This window comes from Amblyomma americanum, chromosome 1 (assembly GCF_052857255.1).
Source record: "Amblyomma americanum isolate KBUSLIRL-KWMA chromosome 1, ASM5285725v1, whole genome shotgun sequence".
NCBI classification, from domain to species: domain Eukaryota; kingdom Metazoa; phylum Arthropoda; class Arachnida; order Ixodida; family Ixodidae; genus Amblyomma; species Amblyomma americanum.
Window position 1 is genome coordinate 344,952,290 of NC_135497.1, and position 16,503 is coordinate 344,968,792.

Below are 16,503 nucleotides of genomic sequence, written 5' to 3' on the forward strand. Positions count from 1 at the left end.
CCCCATTGCTTTGATGCAACTTGAATCTGTTCCTCCCACAGCTCTGCCCAATCTGCATGCACTGCAAGTAAAAGCAGAGCATCCAGCAAATCCACACTTTCAGAAGCAGTTTGATACAGTAGCTGTGGCTACACAGTTCCGTGCCCACTACTGCACACCGCCCACCCACCACACCCTGTGAATGCCTTCATTCCATCCCAATTCTACTGGTTTTAGAAGTTCGCAGAGCCAAACATTTGCCTCTAGTGGTGCTTGCGAGGCATGCCACACCATCAATACCATTCATTCCAGAGTGGATATGTACAAAATGAATGCTCAAGAAAGTGCATGAAACCACACACCTCGCACTTGCTCTTCTCGCCGGTGATGCGGAGGGGCTTGTCCATCATGGATTGCTGGGGGCCGTCCTGGATCATCACCATCTTCACGTTGGCTCGCTCCTGCCCAGAACACACACAAGGTGGCAGGTTTAAAACTGCTCAGCTGTTAATAGGCACAGCAATCGCACAAATACTCCAATTGGCTGTGCTGCACATCTTACCAACTTTGGCATACTCTAAAACTTCAGTAGTATGAACCTCCAACCAAAAAATATTTCAGTGACAAATTATTCCAACGACCCCTGCCAAGCCCTCGAAACGAAATTTTCCCAAAAATAACCACTAAGAGTTTCTGGTATCTCAACACTTCCCCATAACACAAATTCGTGCTGCGGAGCCTATACGTTGATAAATTTCGTGTGCATCTTCTTCCATGGCCATGGCAGTAATCCAGCACGAGCAAACCAACAAGACCACCATGCCAATGACTGGTAGACAAGAGAGTTGAACAATACACAGATACTGTTGAGGAATGTCTTAACAGAGGCAAAAATAATGCACATTTGAAGAAGCTAGCTGCCCTTGCCAAAGCACAGACTAGATGCAGGGAAGGGCAGAACATTTGAACATTCAAGTGCGAGCAACTCTTCATATATACTCGAGAACAGAGAATGCATTGCCCAATGTAGAACACTAATGCATATCCTCTAAGGGCCCAAACAATTAGAACATTTGTTCCTGTACCAAAGCTTACACTTGTTGTAGCTTGCAAACTTCTGGCCACAGCTGCAAGAGCTAAGCTTGGAAGCCGAAGAGTTTGCTTTTGCATCACCGTTTCACCTCCCGCAATTATTTGCAGAAGGGTCAAGTAGATGCAACTTGGTACAGGATGCCAAACGAGACCACATTTAAAACTAAAAGCACCCAACACAACCCTGCGACAACAAAGAGCTTTACAGCTTTGTAAAACCTTTGCACCTAAATAAAGGCTTGGCTTCTTGAACAAAGGATAAACAGACGGCAGCTCATGCCCATGCGAAAACCGCTGCACCTTTCCAAAAGACTCACCTGCAACCCCCGGATGGTCTCGCCGCCCTTTCCGATGACCAGACCCACCCGGGGCCCCGGCACCATGAGCTCCACAACCACATGGCCATCGTTCAGCTGGCTCGGGTCCCCCCCACGACTAATAATTTGGTTGATCATGTCCTTTGCCTTCCTGCATGCAAACACACACACACCTCAGTCAACATTCCAACTTTGTAGCACTACTAGTGGTAACACTTGCACCACTATTTTATGGTTCAAAGTTGTGCACTAACAGTAAAAGGACATGCTGCAGCACTTTCTACTCTACTTGCTCTCATGCTGTGCCATCCAACATTAGAATTACAATGAGGAAATTTATCCTTGGATCCCAAGATAACTAGAACCACCTATACCTCCCCCAAACAGACATGAAGCTAGCAACCACTATGACTTTTCTAATGAGAGGACGCCAACTATTTCGTATCGCCACCATTCCCTCAAAGTGGAACACTCAGCCCCCACCCCCTGCATTTCACCGTCTAGTTGACACACCCCTCAGATCGCAGAAAAATGGTGCATGTCATATGGCGCATATGGCCCAGAAATGCACCATAAAAGCTCATAGAAATGAAACTTGGAAAAAATTCGACATAATCTCCCGAATGGCTGAAATGACACCAGAAACACTGTTTGCTTCAAAAAACACCAACCTTTCTTACTTCGCTTTTTTTGGGGGGAAAATTGGTTAAGCAGGGGCACTAAAGAACGGAGTTCGCATCTGAACTGCGGCATCTGAACAATTACTACTGCAATTATTACTGCATTAGCACACTAGCCAGTCGATTCTTCAGTCGAAATGCTAGACTTACTTCAATTGCCAGACTTACTCAATGGCATGCCGTGGTCCAGTCAGGGTGCAGGGTCGCTCTGACATACCCCCACAGTCGGGGGCCATCTGGATCTTGCAACCAGACTCCGCCTGCAGCCGGCTGATCTGCTCGCCTCCCCGACCGATGACTGCATGGAAGCAATGCACTGCATCATACCCTTGCCGCTAAAGGGAGGCACAGCCTTCACGGCAACATGCACCAAGGCATTAAGATTTCCTTTGGGTTAGCACTGTGGCTGGAACACAGTGCTCACATCACACAACTACTATATCAATGCCAACCCAATTGCCGCACATTTGCAGCAGCGTGACCTCCAGAATTACGGTTCACAAAGCCACTTGTTTGTCGTGCATAGAGGAAGAAAGCATAACGGCCTACGCCAGCTTCCTTGGTGCGCTTCAAAGTGAGGACTGCATTTTTATCTTCCATCAAGAAATGCAATTGACCGTACTTGCTAGTGCAACACTAACAGCAAAAAGTTAGCAGATAACAGATGCCTAAAGACATGGGACCACGAGTGTACTAAAGAACTGCGAGCTCATTTTTATGTAGACCACCCCAACAATTTGACTGCTCAAAACACTTTGTTCCCAGTTTGCTAATATTAGAAGCATATCAAGACTTCTACCCGTGCTCTAAAAATGCTCTGGTCTAAAGATGCCACACAGGGCGCACTCACTCAGTCCAACCATCTTGTCAGGTACACTCCACTCTTCAACAGCCGGTGCGGCGTTTGCTAGACCCCTGGAAGACAAAAGCAAAATTGTAGGGTTCAACATTCCAAAGCCACAAACTGACTCCCAGGGAGATGGAGGGCTCCTGATTAATTTGGACTACCTGCAGTTCTTCGACACGCACACTGTCCATCAAGCCACCGTGGCAGGTGCCAGTGAGCTTTTGAGGCCACGCACAATGGCTAACAAAGGCTAAAGCACACTGTATGCCTTCACACATTTCATTCTTTAGCAAGTATCAAATCAGAGTACAGTAGAATCTCGGTGATACGAACCCGGCTGATACGAATTTCGGTGTAATACTAATTCGTAGAATTCCCCCGCCGAAATGCAGTGTACAATGGGCCAAAACTCTGATCTTCCGAACACTTTTCCACGTCGCGCCGGACGACGCGAACTTCGGTACCGCGGCCGTCGAGCCACCACCAGCACAGCGTGCACCAGTGCCGGTTTGGGATTCGGCGGCAGCAGGTAAGCTGACGAGGCAAGCGAAGCTTTCTCACTCGTTTTTGGGGGCGGCCTCTTCGCCTTTTTTTTTTTTACTTTGTTGCCCGAGGCTAGTGCCACTGCTTATTGGTCCGCACGCCCTGCGAACCAGCCAACCCTACCGGTCGGGCGCGATTTGTCCTCTGCACATTTCTCGCAGCCCTGCGCGCCCGTTCCGCCAGTCTTTCCGCTACAGCCAGCGCACAGATCGTCACACCAGCAGCAGCTCCCGCTTTTGTTTCCTCGTGCACGACGACTACGGAAGTGCAGCGTGTTTGCGTGTCATTTTACGAGCATTGATCATGTCAGCCCAAAAAGTACTGCAATCAGTACGATGTTGCGAAAGCGGAAGGCGCTGTCCTTGAAGGACAAACTGGATATTTTAAAGAAGGTGGACGAAGAGCCCAAGACATGGCCAAGGAATTAGGCCTGCCAATTTCTACGCTGTCTACGATCGTCAGTCAGCGCGGCCAAATTATGCGGAATGTACAGCACTCTGGCGTAAACTCCAAAGAAGCGAAGACTGCTCACCATGTAAAGTTAGCAGTTCTCCTAACATGGTTTGAAGAGGTCACCGCGGCCAGCATCAACATTGACTCGTGCTTGGAAAATTTTCAGGCCTCTGGTGGCTGGATTCACCGATTTAAGGCACCGCATGACCTCTACAACAAAACCGTTTGTGGCGAAGGGAAAAAGGTTGACGCCTCCATCGTTTAAGATTGGATGGCAACCATGCTGCAGTCTTTCATCGCGGGATATGACGCTCTCGATGTTTTTAACATTGACGAGGCAGGGCTGTTTTACAATCTTCAGACCGAAAAGAGTATCTGCTTCAAGGTCGAAGCCTGCCAGGGAGGACAAAAAAGTAAGCAGCGTGCGACGGTTTTGTTTTGCTGCAACGCTGACGGGTCAGAAAAATGAAACTGACCACCATTGGAAAATATGAAAAGCCCCTATGCTTCAAGGCAGCCGGTCGTTTGCCCTGCACATATAGACAATAAAAAGGCGTGGATGACGTTGGCTCTGTTCGTGTAGTTCAGTCACATACTTGAACCATAGGATGTCATGCAAGAACATATTGTTTTCCTGCTGGACCAGTGTGCGACACATCCAAAGCACATGACGCTACAGAGCATCAAAGTGGTATACCTGCCCCTGCACGCTAATAGTCATTTGCAGCCACTGGATGCCGGCATTATCAGAAACGTATATATAGCACCACTTCAAAGGTTTGTTGGTGTGCCGCCTCCTTGCGAAGATTGACCGTAAGGACGCAAATATGCAGATTAGTCTTTTTGACGCTATGCATTTTATTGCAGTGGCCTGGGAGCGCATCTCCCCTGCAACCATCGCGAACTGTTTCGCAAAGTGTGGGATTTTTAAATCCACAGTGGCCACCACCTCGCAAGTGCCAGTTCTGATTCCGGTTGATGTCTGGAACCAGCTTGGCGTTGACTGCAGTGCCAACGATTTCGTCACTGCGGACAACGATCTCGTCACCTGTGGTCTGCGCACAGTGGAAGACATCGTGGAGGATGTATCGTCGCAGCCTGGAATTTCGACCAGTGACGAAGAAGACGAGTGCCAAAATGGGGGTGACCAACCACCGTCGGCAGCCGGAACTATGCACGCTCTCGATATTCTGCGGCGTACTGTGACATCCAAGACTGTGCGTGAGAACACTACAGCCCACTTCTTCAGCTTCGAAAATTCTCTGCTGGCCGACCTCACAGATAAGAAGACTCAGAAGGACATACGCGAGTTCTTTCCACATTAATTTTTTTTTGTGCGTGTCTCATGGTTTCGGGGAGGATTTCGCTCGTTTTTAGCGATACAAAATTTCGGGTGATGCGAATATTTTCGCCTCCCCTCGAGATTCGTACCACCGATATTCTACTCTATAAAACAACTGCAGTGGAGGGAATGGTCATGATTTGGAGCACACTTTATAACAAAATGTCTAACACAACCTCAGACTCTCAGAAATGAGGATGCTCAGAATTATTGTAGCCGCCCTTGTTAAATCACCCAGGCCATTTTGGGGGACAGAAGGTTTCCTGCACTACAGAACAAACTTCCAATTCTCGCAGTATTTGGTGTGTCCCGTAAATATCTGTAGTGGGATTTTACTGTATTCTTATTTCTCCACTACAAGCAATTCTTAACATACAACATAGATTGTCACTATGCAAGGTCCATTTGCAAGCGTCAAACAAGTTAATCCTAACTTTTGTTATCACACTTTTAAACACTCATGGTGCAGCACTCCTCACGAATGCAACCATCTTCACCCATAACAGAGTACTAAATCTCTTCTTGAAACAGATAACGCAACCAGCTGTAGCATTTCTCACTACAGTAAAAGCTCGTTAATACGAACTCGAAGAGGACTGCAAAATTGTTTGAATTATCGAATAGGCGCTAGAATGAGCGGTCACTGCACCCTTTAAGCAATCGTATCTAATCTAATTATCGCGAGCTAGGTGCTACTACACATTTGTGGCGGGCGATTCTGAGAATTAAATTCATGCAGTCCTAATGGCAAATGAAATAAATTTATCGGACAGTTATGCACCAGAAACAAGTGCTGGAATGCATTCGCGTGAGCAGCGAGCTTTAGTGCTGGAATACAGGACGCTATTTATGCTCCAAAACATGTTTATTTACAGGGAAGGGCTGTCAAAACTACAAGTAATCAGTGACGTGCATTTGCTTGCATTTCTTCTGCCAAAACTCCATCGGCACCATCTGCAGCTTGCCCAAGAGCTCCAGTGCAATGTCAGAGTTCTCATTAGCAGAGAAGTAGCGTGCTGCAACATCGAGCGCCAACGCTACTTCATATGCACTTGGTGGTGGCATAGGCTTGTCACTGCAGTCGGACACATCACTGTCGGCTGTGCGCACTGCCCATGAGAATGCTGCATTGCGTACATCACGTGATCGCGACCCAGCGACTGCGGCACAACGAAAACCTGGAAGAGCTAGCACCGAAGCATCGGTGGCGCGGCGAGTGCTCCGGCAGCAAAAACCTGCTTCAGCATGCACCAGAGCGCAGGCTCCGCCAGACTCGTACGCTCTGCTTTTTTTCTTTTCCATTGTTTTACATCTCTAGCAAACTTGCAGCACGTTGTACTTGCTATGGGTCAACTATCTACGAGGAGCGGTGTCAGCCAGGGGCTCCTAATTCGAATAAACCGTAGCGGATGCAGACTTGTTCGAATTATCGGGAGTTTTCCCCCATTGAAATACACGGCTGTGCCGGGACCCGGGCGACAGTCCGAATTAACCATAAGTTCGAATAAGCAGACTTCGAATTAACAAGCTTTTACCGTACTGTGGCAAAGTTTTTGCCATGTTTAAAAACTTGCGATGGTGCCTCAGACAAAAATGACACCATGCGATGTCCGTCTGCACTTCTCTGATCTATTCTGTGTATATTCCATCCAAATGTGCGCCACTTTCCTCAGTGACTTAATACCCACCAGTAAATTAGGATCTCGGGTCAGAGCACCTCCACTCCAAATAACATTCACAGTCCATGCTAACCTTATCTGCCAGCAATATTTGGTGAATAACTTCAGAGAGAGAGAGAGAATAAGCTTTCATGAGAAGCAGGTCATGAGAGTTCCTTCAGTGAACACCTTAAAGCACACAAATCGCGAGAGGAACGTAGGCTAACAGCCAGCAAACCACGCACAGGTGATGATCAAAACAAAGTTTCCTACAGACATTAGTTAATGCCTCACCTCTGTTGAGCCATAGCTGCTAGCTGTGCTCCAAAGGCTGCAATGAAATGAAAGCAAGACCCCATTAGAAGGATCACATGCAGACATCAGCCACCATGCATGCTGTGCAAACCAACAGACATCTGCCACTCCATACAATGCTGCCTTAACTTCCACAGCCACCATTACAGAATTCCTTCCCCTCCCTGAATCTACTAACACTACCTGGAAATAAAAAAAGAGAGCTCTCTGCACTGCAAGCCACTAACATGACGTCACAAAACATTACCCCACCAGTTGAGATGAACAACTGCCTCGTAATGCAGCATGAGGCGCCCCCCAGCTATAGTCAGAATGGCCTTTGTGCCACAGTGTAGCACAAGTAATGTGCACTGAATAGCCACTAACACATGTCAAAGCGAAGGACTATACGCATGCTAAATCGGAACATTAAATGCTCCCCCCCTTTTGTTGATTTTCAACACTACACTATTGAAAACACAACGCAAGCACTCACGGTCATTCACGGCGGCCAGTTTCTTGGCATCAGGAGAGCCGTCTGATGACAAAAAAAAGTATGGAAGACAAATTCAAGTGACAATAAACTGTTTGAAAGCAAATTTCTGCACAGAGACTGCACTAACACCTAGCTCAAACCAGTTTCCTTGTTGGAGTCTCAAGCATGACCTTTCAACAAACCAAAAAGGCCCTCCAGGTCAATCAAGACACTCTTAACGTTGCTTTCGCACTGTTTCTACACCCCCCGGCCATACAACAAGTCACCGGGGGGATCTAGCCAGTGCACAGGACTTTGCAGCTGCTGATAAGCAATTCTTGATGCCACCTTCACCGATAAACCAGAGATGCTGCCTAGTAGTAGTGCACAGGACACTAATGTTCCTTTTGCTTGACGTGTGAAGAGACTCCCCCAAGCTGTTTTGCAACAAACCACATTGATGTGGAACCCATGCACATTCATTAGCACACACTACTTAGCAGTTGCTTACATTGCTTTACAGTTAGCAGTTACCTGAAACATCTACACTGCCAATGACCTGGCAGCAGCAATTGCCAAGAGCATGTGCGCTCAACTAACATCCAGGACCGCAGTGTCCCAGTGGCTTTGAGTCACCAATTCCCCATGTGAATGTTAACCCATTCAGGCGCCACCGATTCAAGACATATTGTTCGGCCTAAATGGCATTTCCAAGGCCTCAAGAAAGCCAATTGCTCAGTTTTCGAACAGAAAGCACAAATAGCTGATTTTTTTACACGCATACACATACATGAAATCCAGAAAAGTACTGCATTTGCAAGGCGAAGGAAGCTAACTTTGGCCAAAATTAAAAAATTGGCGCTAGCTAGAGCACACACTACGAAAAAGCAGTAAGTTGGCAACGTACATAATTGTGTAAAAGCTCCTTAAAGGGTTAAAGAAGATCAGAGTTGGGCACGAGTTTGCTGAATAGACTGCACATCTGGGTGCCAAGTCATACTGTTTGCTGTTCATGACGGACTTAAAAAACGTAACTGCATAAAGCTCGGATATGAACAGCCTACAATCTGTAGCAATAAGACAACTAAGCATACTAACATGAACTCTACATGAACAAGGTCTGCCTTTAGCTGAAGCACTCATGTCAAATTTACAAGAACACACAAATGCTATCCTTAACTTAACCCTTTCAGGCGCCATTTTTGTTTTGATTGAGATCACCTAAGTGGTACATTCAGGCCTTAAAGAGAGGGAAGTTTTCGGGCATGAAAATCTGCCTTATAACTTTTTAAGACGTGCAGAATTTCGTACCGTGTCAGATTAGTTACAAATAGCAACATCAAAATGTTCTGATGTTGCCGGTTAAGCACTCAGGCTGTCGTGGAATCACTGTGTATCGAAGATTCACATTATGCTCAAAACTGAGCAAAAAAACAGTCAAATGTTTTCACTCGTGGCGAAATCTGTCTACACAAAAATGGCAGACTACGTGCTACGCAGCTCACTGTTATGTGAAATATTAGTCACTGCGTTCACTACATCATACAAAAAACAAACTTGTTCGCAACAAGTGTGCTCATTAGAGTAAAACAATGCAATCACTGCTAGATGCGCCAATCTCTAAGAAAAAGCTGTACGGTTGCTGCGTACACAATTGTGCACAAAGCGCCTGAAAGGGTTAACCACTTTAGACGTTAATTTAAGGCAGCAGTGTTTCTGCTCAGCCAACTAGTTACAAGAACTGACAAAAAGATGCAACTTGGAATGAGACTTATTTATAACTCTTAAAACCACTGAGCACAATTTCAGAAGCAAGTGACAGCCAGTAATGTATGCCTGCAATAACAATATCAGCAATTTGCCCACATCGATACTGCTTTTTGTACACACAACAGCGCAAGCATGTTTTATTATGGTTGAACTGTTAAGGGGGGGCCATGGCTCTTAAAGTTTTTTTTTTTTTGACCACACTTGAAACTGGCTTTCCTTATGCACTGATTTCAAATATAGGCCAATTAGTTACAAAGATAAATGAAATTAATGGTTCATAACTTGCAGAAACAATGAAAAAATAACTGCACTACAGGAATTGATATTGACATGAGCCTAGGTATAAGGAATACATGGTAGAGTACTTTTTAGATGTAATACATATTAGCAATGCTTTAGCAATTCAAAGTTCACAGTTTCAAACGTGGGTACGCTCTTTTCTGATGCAGAGTAAAAATACAGAATTTTTGAGCATAAATTCCAAAACCTGCTCCTAACATTGTGTGCTTTGCACTCTTAGCTACATGCCACAATAAAAATTATGGTTCTACCTGCCTTGAAGGCAGAGATATTGCCGCCACAAATTAGCAAATTGTAAAAAATTGTTTTCAGAAAACGTTTCTGCACGGAATTCAGCCAAATACTAATCCACGAGAAGGGAAACATGGTGAATCAAAGGAATATTGGCTGTAGGTTTCGAAAATGTAGCTTTCAAGAAATCGATTTTTCAGATTCTTTCGTCTCAAAGAGCCATGGATGGCGCTGTTATAATTGCTAAATAGAAATCTGGGTTAACGGATCCATGTCAACAGGAACAGCAGCAAAATGCAACATACTACCTTTACCTATCCAACCAATCCAATCAGACCATTTGTCATTGAGAAATGGCAAGATTATAGTACAGGCTAGGTGCATACTCCTATTTTGCCAACATGAAGCAGACGGGCTGTGGCCACTGTTTGACAGCTATCCCATTTCTGCCCGACAGGCACTGCCATCCAAAGTAAATAATTCCCAAAATCAACCTGACCAGTTTTACACAATATTCCTAGAACTTGAAGGCAGAAGTAAAATTGGAACATAAAAGAGCATGTATCCAGTCAAGAAAAAAGTAATAAAGGAACTCTTGGCTGCCACACAAGAGATCAGCAAATCCATGTATTCACTTTTGACAAAACCCAAAACAGTTTATACATCACAATTCTAAATGCTTGAGATTCAATAACTAAAACACACCAACCGTACACTGTTTTATGCCTAGCTAATTACAGCCAATTGACCAAGCACCTTAGTTACATTTATTAAGCAGTAGAAACCTGGAACTGATGCACACCCAAAACACAGGAATGACACACAATGCAGAGTAGCGCTCATCCCACACCTGCACTCAGTGTTACTGTCTGCAGCTAAGAGAGCAACCACATCAAGTGGCCATAGACAAGGCAAGAAAGGGGGAACTGTGCACTCACAATACTGGCAGCCACATTATGAAGGAGCAGCCCTCCTTTGTAATGTAGTACTCACATGAACAAAACCATATGCAGGACATGCACTGCTGAAGATTGACACGGAGAGAGAACACAATCTGAATGGTTAAGTGCAATGTGGACACAACAAGGCTATATTCACAGTTTTTGTGCATATGCACAGTTTCCTCAGAACCCCTGGCTTCTCTGCTATATGCCATAAGAACCAATCACAAATCTGTGAAAATACAGCTTGCAAGCATAGCCAGAGCAGAAGACTTCTTTTCCCTTGGTTAGGCGCAATAAAGAAAAGTTCTGGGCGATAAGACTGCCTGTCCACACTGTGAAACCAAAGCTCAGAGCAGCACCACCGCACGTGTGCTGCTAGACAAGCGCTGCAACAGCAGTGGAAGAGTTGTTTTGGGCGAGTTGGCTCAACCCGAACACAACTGCTACCGTTGTGCAAAATAACAAGACAGCACCAGTCCTCATCACACTTGTGCCCACCTGTTGCCTACATCATCACTGATGCTGCACTTGATTTGCAAGCGCAAAACAGTAGCACCAGTAGGCAATTACAGCAATAAACCAGACACAATTCGCATCAGACATCACCTGCAGGTAACTTTAAAACATTCCAATCTAGTCTGGCAGCCTAATGCTGTGTCGCCATTTTTCGCGCACCAGACATGACCTGCACGGATCAACTATGCCTATCAAGGCTGCCTAATGCTGTCTCGTTATTCAGGCCACACAGCTTTAGACAGGCCGGCCCCATATTATGTGCATCTTTAATAAACAGGTGTAACTAACCGTTTCGTCAAGAATTCAGAAAAAAAAAATCTCGCGTAGACAAGGCAACATACGCGCCGCAGTCATCAGTGCAGGAAACACACAAGGACAAAGGCAGCCACGTGGCGCGCGCCATTTGCACGCAGCGCCTCTATATGGCGCGCTTGCGACACCCACAAAAGCGCGCTTTTTCTCACCCGTGAAGAAAAGGCCCAAACACTCATCAAAATAGCAGCCAGAACAGGCAGAAAAATTACCATTTCTGTCCATGCTATCTTCTAAGGGCCGCTTGGTTCCACCGCCAGGTATAGCGCCTGCTTCCGAATTTGACGGGGGGTTAATTTTTGCAGCGATCTGCGCAAGAAATGCCGGCACCGCACTTCAGCAAAAGCCAAACCGCGCAGCCGATCGATGCCCCGAGTCGTATCGGGCACGCCGGCGGCAGATAAAGGAACGAGGACCTTTTCGAAACGTGCCGAAGCATTGCTGAAAATTGGAAAGGTCAAGCTCCCCAGAAGGAAGCTAAAAAGCTCAGCGAAAAGATATCGCGATATTTTATTCGGCCGCGATCTGCAGGCTGAGCGCCGCTAGTATTGCAAGTACCGGCGCACGATTGCCGCCCACGTTATATTTAGGCCTGTCCGGCAGTGTGAAAGGTTACCGCGGCAGTAATGGTTTTTGGCTAAAGCAGCCGTGTGCACCATTTACTGTAACCAAAATATTTCAAGTCCGCCGATATTTCGCCAGGTTTATTTGCTTCTTGTCAGCGCGGTCACAGACAGCAGACAATGATCTTAGTAAAAAAAACTTGTTCGGCTTAGCTCCAACGACAGGAGTGATCGCATCTGGTTCCGAATTTTCCACCAAAACGCAAGCGAATAAAAAAATCTGGCGGAGTGCAGCCTCAAAAGAGAAAGTGCTGCATAAGGAAGCACAGCGTGGGCAATGCGATCACGCGATTGCAAAGAACATTCGCTGGAAGCATTGCAAAGCCTATGATCGCGACACCGCACAATGAAGGGCCGCACCGTTAGGCTTAACCTACAGCGTCGCTAAACCACTGCGAACAGGCTTCTAACAATGTCAACATGTCTTTTAAGCGGCTCCTCGTCGCAAAAAACATGCAAGCTTCGTAAAAACACGCCTCCTAAGATTACATTTTCAAGCCGCGCTTGCTAATGCCGCGGCGCCGGTATGCCACGAGGCATGCAGCCACCGGCATACAATGAGGCGTCTCCCCCCCCTCCCCCTTCCGCACGAGCGCCTACATTAGACGGACGTTCTTGGCGCGAACGAAACAAAAAGCAGTCTAAACGGACGTTGAACTTACCTGTCGCGCTCTTTGCACCGCATCCGCGAACGCTGCACTAGGATCGTACCCGCTAGAAATATTTGATTGTGGCGGCGCAACCGCGGTGAAATCCGACATGCTGCAAGTGCTCAAAATGGCGGTAACACATTTATCACGTGACGCCTCGATCCACGTCGGAGGAAAACGCGAGACGGCAAGCGACGACAAGGATAATAAAGGGCGATCGAGGCGCCGAGTCTTCGCCAAGCGGTAGCTTGTGCTAAGATATTCTTGCCAATAAGATATTCTCTTTCAAACTATACTTGTTCTAAAAGTAAAAACAACTTTAAAATGCATTATTGTTTAACATTGTTTTTATTACTATCAGAGTTATTTTATTTCAAGCATTCTCTTTCGCGTGGCATAGGCGGCGTGGGCGTAGCGTCGGCCCTAGGGTAAGGTGGCTAGGTGTGAAGACCGTGGCGCTTTCCGTTGGCCGCGCGTGGCCCCTCTGCGCACCGATGCCGACAGGAGGAATGTGGCGCTGCTAGTAGCGGCGCGGTAAGCTCAGCCGCATCGGCCTTGCGCACCCCGTAGCAGTTAGTCAGTTCTGTTCGTTTCGTCGCCTGTATTGGAGTGTCTGTAGCAGCGTTTTCTCATCCGAGGGCGAGATGCCTTCGACAACAAAAAAGAAGACGGAGCGTTTGTGCTTTGCGCCTGGGTGCGGAATGGGATACAGAAAAACAAAAAAAAAAACTCTCTGTTCTGTGCCCCTGCCTGCCAGGGAATGTTTGCCAAGTGGTCTCGAGCGATCCCAAGTGCCGACAAGGCCGTCAGTATCATTTTACAGTATTGTCACCAGCCTTGAAAACCAACTTGCACATGCGTTCAGCCGAACGCGCTTGCATATCGAAGCTGCGGAAGAGGTATTCTACAGTCAATTAGTGATATGCGCCAAAAATTAGTCGTTTTGAGCAGTCTGTTGCGCTGACAGCATAGTTGTACGTTTTTATTGTCTCACAAGGATTATTTTTTTTTCCTTAAGGGCATAAATCAGGAGTATAGTGAGAAGAAACGGAAAACACTCAAGATTTGTGTGTTGTAGATCAAATTCTGAAAAATTTTCCCCCTCACTTGCTAATAAACGATTTCATTGCCAGATGTGCTGCTTCATTGCTAACATGAGCGTCAAGATGGCATACATGCTACAAGTTCGCAAGCGGCAACAAAAACCGGTTTGTGCGTTGGGGCGCCTGGTTTGTGCTTTGGGGCGCCTTCATCCTACCCGCCGCGGTGGCTACTAGTGATTAGAGGGCTCGGCTGCTGATCCCGGGTTAGAACCCGACCACGGCGGCTGCGTTTTTATGGAGGAAAAACGCTAAGGAACCCGTGTGCTGTGCGATGTCAGTGCACGTTAAAGATCCCCAGGTGGTCGAAATTATTCCGGAGCCCTCCACTACGGCACCTCTTTCTTCCTTTCTTCTCTTAGTCCCTCCTTACGGCGCGGTTCAGGTGTCCACCGATATATATGTGATACAGATACTGCGATATTTCCTTTCCCTAAAACAGAGTTTTCAGTTTCGCCTTCAGCGAATGCGACTGCCCGGGTTCGAACCCGACCGCGGCGGCTGCGTTTTTATGGAGGCGAAACGCAAAGGCGCCCGTGTGCTGTGCGCTGTCAGTGCACGTTAAAGATCCCCAGGTGGTCGAAATTATTACGGAGCCCTCCACTACGGCACCTCTTTCTTCCTTTCTTCTTTCACTCCCTCCTTTATCCCTTCCCTTACGGCGCGATTCAGGTGTCCGCCGATATGTGAGACAGATACTGCGCCATTTCCTTTCCTCAAAAACCAATTATTATTATTATTGGCGGCCGCCATTGTCAGCAAGAATGCAGAGTTTATTTCCCATTATGCCTTAAAGTCAGCAAAGATGCAGAGTTTATTTCCCATTATGCCCTAAATTTATGCACCTTATTTATATTTATTCTTACACTTTAATGCAATGCATGAAGTGCATGCTGCCTATGGCATCAAAAATGATTTTGTTGCAGCCAGACTAAAATAAAATAACTAGAGTGCCAACTCAGCCTTCAAACCTTGTAGCGCTGACCGCGAAGGCATAAGAAAACGTATGCGCAATGAACTGATTTATCAGCGGTTCCTGAGTTGAATATAGGCAGACATTAAAGGTGGACGGTGGTTGTTATTACCTCCGAATGTTTTAAGTAATAAACTACAACGGACGGAAGGATGGATGGAAACAACATTTATTTGAAGAAAAAAAAAGAAAGAAAAAATCTTCCAGGGTGGTCTCCTTCTGGGCCAGGAGTCCACGGGCTTGTGCCTCACATAAGGCCCGATCCACCAGCCATTTCTGGCCGCTGGGCTGAGCGGTACGTAAAGCAGCCTCCCAGGAAGAATGAGTGGGATTGGGGATGGGGGTACTGCCTGTGGGGAAGAACATTCCCAAAGGTCACTAAGTGAATCTGGGCACACCACAGGTATTACAATGAGGAGGAAAGGTGGGGTGAAAGCATGAGAGACGGTAGGGTGAAACAATACCCGCCGCGGTGGCTCATTGGTTAGGGCGCTCGACTACTGATCCGGAGTTCCCGGGTTCGAATCCGACCGCGGCGGCTGCGTTTTTATGGAGGAAAAACGCTAAGGCGCCCGTGTGCTGTGCGATGTCAGTGCACGTTAAAGATCCCCAGGTGGTCGAAATTATTCCGGAGCCCTCCACTACGGCACCTATTCTTCCTTTCTTCTTTCACTCCCTCCTTTATCCCTTCCCTTACGGCGCGGTTCAGGTGTCCAACGATATATGAGACAGATACTGCGCCATTTCCTTTCCCCAAAAAACCAATTATTATTATTATTATTAAGCAGCCCGTCTGTAATCCGCCTTTTTCATGTTCCTGTGCTGCCACCTCACGTACAGCGCTGGAAGCTTATTGGAAGGGTACTGTGCGCCCAACCCGGCCGGAGTGAGTGCCGCTGCGGAGCACGTTTTGTAGGAATCTGTCAACGATTGCGTGTCCTGGGCAGCACCTGGTGCCTGGAGGATTTCTAGGATTGACTGGTGGCTATGTGCGAAGTCCGAGGCAGGCTGCTGAGCCCACTGACTGGCGTCGCCGCCATCTTTTTTGCGTGCTATTTTTATGTGCCATGTTGCTGGTCTGGAGATACTGGATCAGGACAGGCAGCGTGTTGAACTGCGCGCAGCTTGCGAGGCAATTCCTCATGAGGTACAAGTTCGAAAAGCTTACTGATGCCGACTTCATGTTTTTCCAAGCGTGTGTTGATCATAGCTTCTATCCTGTCCGTCATGGACTGTATCAGCTGTGCCTGGGCTCCTATTAGCTGTTGGTGCATCGCTCCGTGTTGTTCAGCAGCTATAGTGTTTATTATGCTAGTGATTTGTGAAAGAAATTCAGCGGAACGTATGTCTTGCTTTGCCGCCTCTTGAGGTGGAATAGGAATCCCTTCCCTTACGGCGCGGTTC

At 46.9% G+C, this 16,503-nt stretch overlaps 1 protein-coding gene across 3 annotated transcripts in view; it reads right to left on the bottom strand.

The window, feature by feature from the left end:
• Positions 1-13,209, bottom strand: part of Psi (P-element somatic inhibitor) — a 49,342-nt gene extending 36,133 nt beyond the window's left edge. The window contains exons 1-8 of one of the 3 annotated variants that reach the window (XM_077649970.1): positions 13,039-13,209; positions 11,966-12,062; positions 7,702-7,743; positions 7,206-7,242; positions 2,919-2,983; positions 2,237-2,366; positions 1,389-1,539; positions 342-440 (exon numbers count right to left, since the gene is read on the bottom strand). In XM_077649970.1, coding sequence (XP_077506096.1) covers positions 342-440; positions 1,389-1,539; positions 2,237-2,366; positions 2,919-2,983; positions 7,206-7,242; positions 7,702-7,743; positions 11,966-12,062; positions 13,039-13,137 — 720 coding nt within the window. In that variant the 5' untranslated portion in view covers positions 13,138-13,209. The remainder of the gene's footprint in view (positions 1-341; positions 441-1,388; positions 1,540-2,236; positions 2,367-2,918; positions 2,984-7,205; positions 7,243-7,701; positions 7,744-11,965; positions 12,063-13,038) is intronic. The other 2 variants (XM_077649969.1, XM_077649971.1) reach the window with 2 other exon arrangements.
• Positions 13,210-16,503: the final 3,294 nt, after the last annotated feature.